Genomic DNA, 5278 nt, shown 5'->3' with positions numbered 1-5278 from the left:
CGGGGTTGGTGGGGTTTTTTTTTTTTTTTTTAATTTTGGCAATGCTGCGAGGCGCAGCTTGTGGGATCTTAGTTCCCCCACCAGGGATTGAATCCGGGCCACGGCAGCGAAAGCGCCAAATCCTAACCACTAGACCACCAGGGAACTCCCAGAGTTGGTGGTCTTATGAGATGTGCAGGCAGGAGTTGGGAACGGGTGTCCAAGGGCATCTGGGGTGGTCTGCACAGTCACCGGTTATGGTTAGTGATGCTGGTCGGAAGGTTCAGTGGGGTCCGGGTGTCAGTGATCACCGAGGGTGAATGAGGACCAGTGGCGTGGTCAGGGGGCAGGACGTGGGCTGGCAGGGCAGGGGCAGCCGTGGTCAGTGCCCGCCTCCCCCACCCCGTGTCTCAGGATGGGAAGGAGTGTGTGGTGAAGGAAGTGGTTCCTGGGGACAGTGTCAACAGCCTTCTGAGCATCCTGGATGTCATCACCGTGAGTGACCAGTACGGAGGGGGCTGGGGAGGCTGGGTGGGAGGCCACACCCACCAGGCTGGGTTGGGGAGGGTCACCCCCAGGGCCCCCATCTCTGATGCGTCCCTGATGTTGCCGGTGGTCCCTCAAGGCAGTGGCATCAGGAGGGGTCGGGGGGGAGCAGGAAGGGGGGCTCTCACAGCCCCTGACCTTGATTCTCCTTGTGCCCCCGGCACCCCCAGGGTCACCAGCACCCCCAGCGTACTGTGTCCGCTCGGGCGGCCCGAGACTCCACGGTGCTGCGGCTTCCAGTCGAGGCCTTCTCAGCCGTCTTCACCAAGTATCCTGAGAGCTTGGTGCGGGTAGTGCAGGTCAGCGGGCCATCCACTTCCTTTCATAACCCCCCACCCATCACAGGCTCCTGGGGGCTGGGACCCAGCAGCCAACAGGCACTGAAGCTGTGCTTATCGGCCCTGAGCAGCCGGACCTCCCTGACTCCTCCCATGAGCTGCCTCCACCCCGTGTCCCCAGGTTTCTGCTGCCTGATTGTCGGTTTCTCCCTGGCTCCTAGGGCCCTGCCCAGCCCCTTCCTGCTCCGACCTTGATCTCCTGGCCTTAGCTGCATCTCCATCTCCCCACCCACGGCCCCACCCCCTTAGTGCTAAGTCCTGTGGCTAACCCTCTTTCTCCCTGGCCCCCTCCTCTGACGACCATGCCCCCGAAGATCATCATGGTAAGGCTGCAGCGGGTCACCTTCCTGGCACTTCACAACTACCTGGGTCTGACCAATGAGCTCTTCAGCCACGTGAGTTACGTGGAGAGCACCAGGGGCCGGAGGGGTGCGCGGCGTGTGCCTCCCCAGACGTGCCACAGGATCCCCTCTGCCCCCAGGAGATCCAGCCCCTGCGCCTCTTCCCCAGCCCGGGCCTCCCAGCCCGCACCAGCCCCGTGCGTGGCTCCAAGCGGATAGCCAGCACCTCTGCTTCTGAGGAGGCGAGGGAGACGCCTGGCCGGCCGCCTGACCCCACCGGGGCCCCGCTGCCTGGAACTGCAGGTACCCAAGATGACCCCTGCCTGACCCCCAGGAACCGTAGGCTGGCCCAGCCCACTCCCGAGAAGCCCAGGCTCTGCCCCTCAATGCGTGTCTCAGTTCCTCAGATACTTCCACCTGAGCTGCCCAGCCCCGCCGGGACCCACTTAGCTAGGTACCCAGGTGTGACTCCTGTTGGGATCCCCCAGGACCCCTGGCCTCAGTCCCCTGGGCCCACTGGAATCGCTCTTCCTAGTTCCCCAGTCCCCAGGGACTCTGAGCTGACCTCTCCCCAGGCCCCTTTCAGCTCCCCACCCCCAGTCCTGGGCGCTCCGAGGGGCAGGAGCCTGAACACGTGTCTCCCCCAGGGGATCCAGTGAAGCCCACATCCCTGGAAGCCCCCTCGGCCCCCTTGCTGAGTCGCTGCATCTCGATGCCAGTGGACATCTCAGGTTTGGGGCACCAGGTGGAGTGGGGGGAGGCAATCGAATTTCTGGGTTGGATGCAGGCCTGCCAGTCTTGATTTTTCTCATCCGTGAAATGGAAATATCGGCAGCACTTACTCATGTCTTTTTGTTGTGGGTAATCGTTGAGATGGTGCCCTCCCAGCTGTGGTGAGAAGGGTCGCAAGGGCCAGAGCAGCGATCGATTAGTCATGTCTGTGTAGCCGTGGCCTCGGGTACATAGGTAGTGCTTGCTTAGACCCCAGTTATGGTCACTCTCATCTTTATTGCATTTATTGCCCCCTGCCCACTGCAGGCTTGCAGGGCGGCCCTCGCTCGGACTTCGACATGGCATATGAGCGGGGCCGGATCTCCGTGTCCCTGCAGGAAGACGCCTCGTGGGGTCCCCAGGCAGCCCCGGCCCGGGTAAGGCTCTTCCGTCTTCCCCCACCCCACCCCAGTCCCCTCCTGGGACCCTGGTCTGGCCACAGGTGGAGTCCCCCGAGGAGGAAGGTCGGGTGGGAGCAGGGAGATCACAGGCCTTGCCCCACACAGACCCCTACTCAGGAGCCCCGGGAGCAGCCAGCCGGCGCCTGTGAATACAGCTACTGTGAGGATGAGTCGGCCACTGGCGGGTGCCCCTTCGGGCCCTACCAGGGCCGCCAGACAAGCAGCATCTTTGAGGCGGCAAAGCGAGAGCTGGCCAAGCTGATGCGGATTGAGGTGGGCAGCCGAGAGTGTCTGGGGGACCAGGTTGGGGGTGGGAGGCCTGGCTGGGCCAGTCTCAGCCCCCTTTCCTTCCTCCCCAGGACCCGTCCCTTTTGAATAGCCGAGTCTTGCTGCATCACACCAAAGCCGGCACCATCATTGCCCGCCAGGGGGACCAGGTGAGGCTGAGCGCTGAACCCTGGTCATGCAGCCCTGACCCAAGACCTCTCTCTCTGATCTCTGATCCTTGCTTTTTCACCTTAGATGTAGACCTCCCAGTATATGATTTCCAACCCCTGGCCTTTGGATCCTATGACTCTGACTCACAGCCCTCCCTCCCCATGTCCTCTGGACATACTGACCTTTCTCCTCTAACCCCTGAACCTTTTACACTAGGACTTCCACCCCTAGATTTCTCTTCCCTGTCCTGGCATTTCCTGCAACTTCCATTTTCTGACCTTTCAACTCTACAACGTACTCTGATGCTCTGTCTGCTTCTCATTCCTGGGTCCCTGCTGGGATGGGGGCACTCAGTAAACGGGTGCAGGTCAGAATCTGGACCTGGAGGCTGGGAACTAGCCCCACGAGCTGGACTTCAGTGCCTCCTGGTGACACACAGGTGTGGGAAACTGTGCATCCCACCAGTCCGTCCGTTCTCCAGGCGGGGAAACTGAGACCCGTTGTGACGTCACAGGTCAGGAGCACAGAGGAGGAGGGTTAGGGAGGAAGCCAAAGGTGAAATCCAGACTCTGCCCTGACTCCCTGTGTGACCTTGGGTGAATCACCTAGAAACTTGTCATCTTCCTCGCCTGCAGGATGAGCGTCATAGCTATCTGCTAGAATCGTTGCGAGGATGAAACAGGAAATACTCAGTTCGCAGCTACTAGGGTTTGCAAGGGTGACAGGCCAGGGGAGGGTTGGAGCAGCAGCTCCCAGTCAGGGGTGACAGTAGGGGTGACATGACTTAGGCGTTGAGACCACAGCACCGCCCCAGGCTCAAGGGAGGAGCCCTGGGCTTGCGGGAGGGGCTGGGGGTGGCCCAGCTATTAGCTGGCTGGGTGGTTATTGTTTTTAATTTTTATCGGAGTATGGCTGATTTAAGGGTGGTTGTTATATCACAGGATCAGTTGCCTGAGTGGCCACGTCGAGCTGCTCATTGCAGGGTGGGCTCCTTTCTGCAGAGGAAGTGTTGTGCCAGCTCTTTGAGGTACTTGAGGGACTGGCTGAGAAAGTGTGGTCACACCGTGGCCCTTGCAGGGGCCCCGGGGCCCTGCTTATCTGGGAGCCTCTGCTGGGCTCAACACAGCCCGGCCCCAGCCCCAGCCCGGCCTGCTAACACACCAGGCTCCTCGGGGTCTTCAGGACTTTGTTAGGGACAAAGCTGGTCTGCTGTGCCCCCCTCTGAAACTTTACACCAGTAGTTTGCAACGTCATTGTCAACGACATTTGGCAACGTCAAGACATTTTTGATTGACTTGGGAGGGTGCTACTGTCTTCTAACGGGTTAGAGACCAGGGATGCAAGACTGCATGGGCCAGTCCCCCTATAACAGAATTATCCAGTCCAAAATGTCAGTGTTGCCAAGATTGAGAAACCCCGCTTTCCACACACATTTCCCAAAGCATATTTCATGGAACAGCCATATCACAGCCATATCACATGTGTGCAACATGTTGGAGAAACACAGGTTATTTTACCCCTTCATGGCAGCTCCCAGTGAGCATTATTAGCATATTCAAGGCTCTGAGAAGTCCTGCAGTGAAAAACAACATGCTTCCCAGTCTGAGGGCAAATGGCAGCCTGCTATTAGTCACTCCCATTTATATCCCAAACCCAGTCTGGGAATTCTATCTTGGAAGGTTCCAGCATGTGTGTATGTCTCCTGGGCCTCTCCCAGGGATCCTTGCAGTGTTTTGGCACTCATTTGGGGCTTTGTGGGGTGTCAGACAGTGGTTTGTGTAATGAATGAGGAAGGAATCTTTCTGTCTCTGGGCAGTTTCTTTTTTGTTTTTTTTTTTTTTTTTTTTTTTTTCTAGGCAGTTTCAGTTCCTTATTTGAAAGGGTGGGACAGAGAGGTGTCCAGCTGGGCAGGCTAACCAGAGGGGAGAGGGGCGTTTGCTGTGTCCCAGGGTTGTTGCAGAGGCAAGAAACACCAGTGGGGCCCCCTGCCTTTGGGAAGCTCACAGTTCTGACAGACAGTACAGTCAAAGGATTACACAAATTGTTACTACATCATATGTGCTTAGTGCTACAAAGGAGATGTTCTCAGCTCCACAACGTCTGGTTTAGTCAGGGCAGTGTCTCTGTGGAAGTGACCTCCAGAGAAGGAGGAAGGATGAGGACGAATTAACTAGGTGCAAGGGGAAGGAAAGAGCATTCTATGCAGAGGGGACAGTTTGTGCAAATGTCCTGTGGTAGAGCTATTCCACCTGTAGGAAACAAAAGGAAGTCAACAGCGATGGAGTGGAACAAGGGAACCGGGAGCAAAGGGGATTTTTTTTTTTTTTTTTTTTAATGCACTGCACGGCTCGCAGGATCTCAGTTCCCTGACCAGTGACTGAAGCCAGGCTCTGGGCTCCAGCAGTGAAAGTGGCAAATCCTAACCTCTAGATCACCAGGGAACTTCCCAAAGGGGATTCTTTTG

General features: G+C 57.8%; 1 protein-coding gene across 3 annotated transcripts in view; it reads left to right on the top strand.

Moving 5' to 3' along the window:
• Nucleotides 1-5278, top strand: part of PNPLA6 (patatin like domain 6, lysophospholipase) — a 22188-nt gene that overhangs the window by 4656 nt on the left and 12254 nt on the right. For all 3 annotated transcript variants that reach the window (XM_024745787.1, XM_024745786.1, XM_024745785.1), the window contains 8 exons: nt 394-474; nt 696-824; nt 1178-1258; nt 1345-1507; nt 1852-1935; nt 2243-2352; nt 2482-2649; nt 2736-2813. In XM_024745787.1, coding sequence (XP_024601555.1) covers nt 394-474; nt 696-824; nt 1178-1258; nt 1345-1507; nt 1852-1935; nt 2243-2352; nt 2482-2649; nt 2736-2813 — 894 coding nt within the window. The remainder of the gene's footprint in view (nt 1-393; nt 475-695; nt 825-1177; nt 1259-1344; nt 1508-1851; nt 1936-2242; nt 2353-2481; nt 2650-2735; nt 2814-5278) is intronic.

Source organism: Neophocaena asiaeorientalis, unplaced genomic scaffold (genome assembly GCF_003031525.2).
Source record: "Neophocaena asiaeorientalis asiaeorientalis breed wild unplaced genomic scaffold, Neophocaena_asiaeorientalis_V1.1 scaffold357, whole genome shotgun sequence".
In the NCBI taxonomy this organism is placed as follows: Eukaryota; Metazoa; Chordata; class Mammalia; order Artiodactyla; family Phocoenidae; genus Neophocaena; species Neophocaena asiaeorientalis.
The sequence above is the reverse complement of the archived record's forward strand: the minus strand, read 5'-3'. Positions and strand labels throughout refer to the sequence as shown.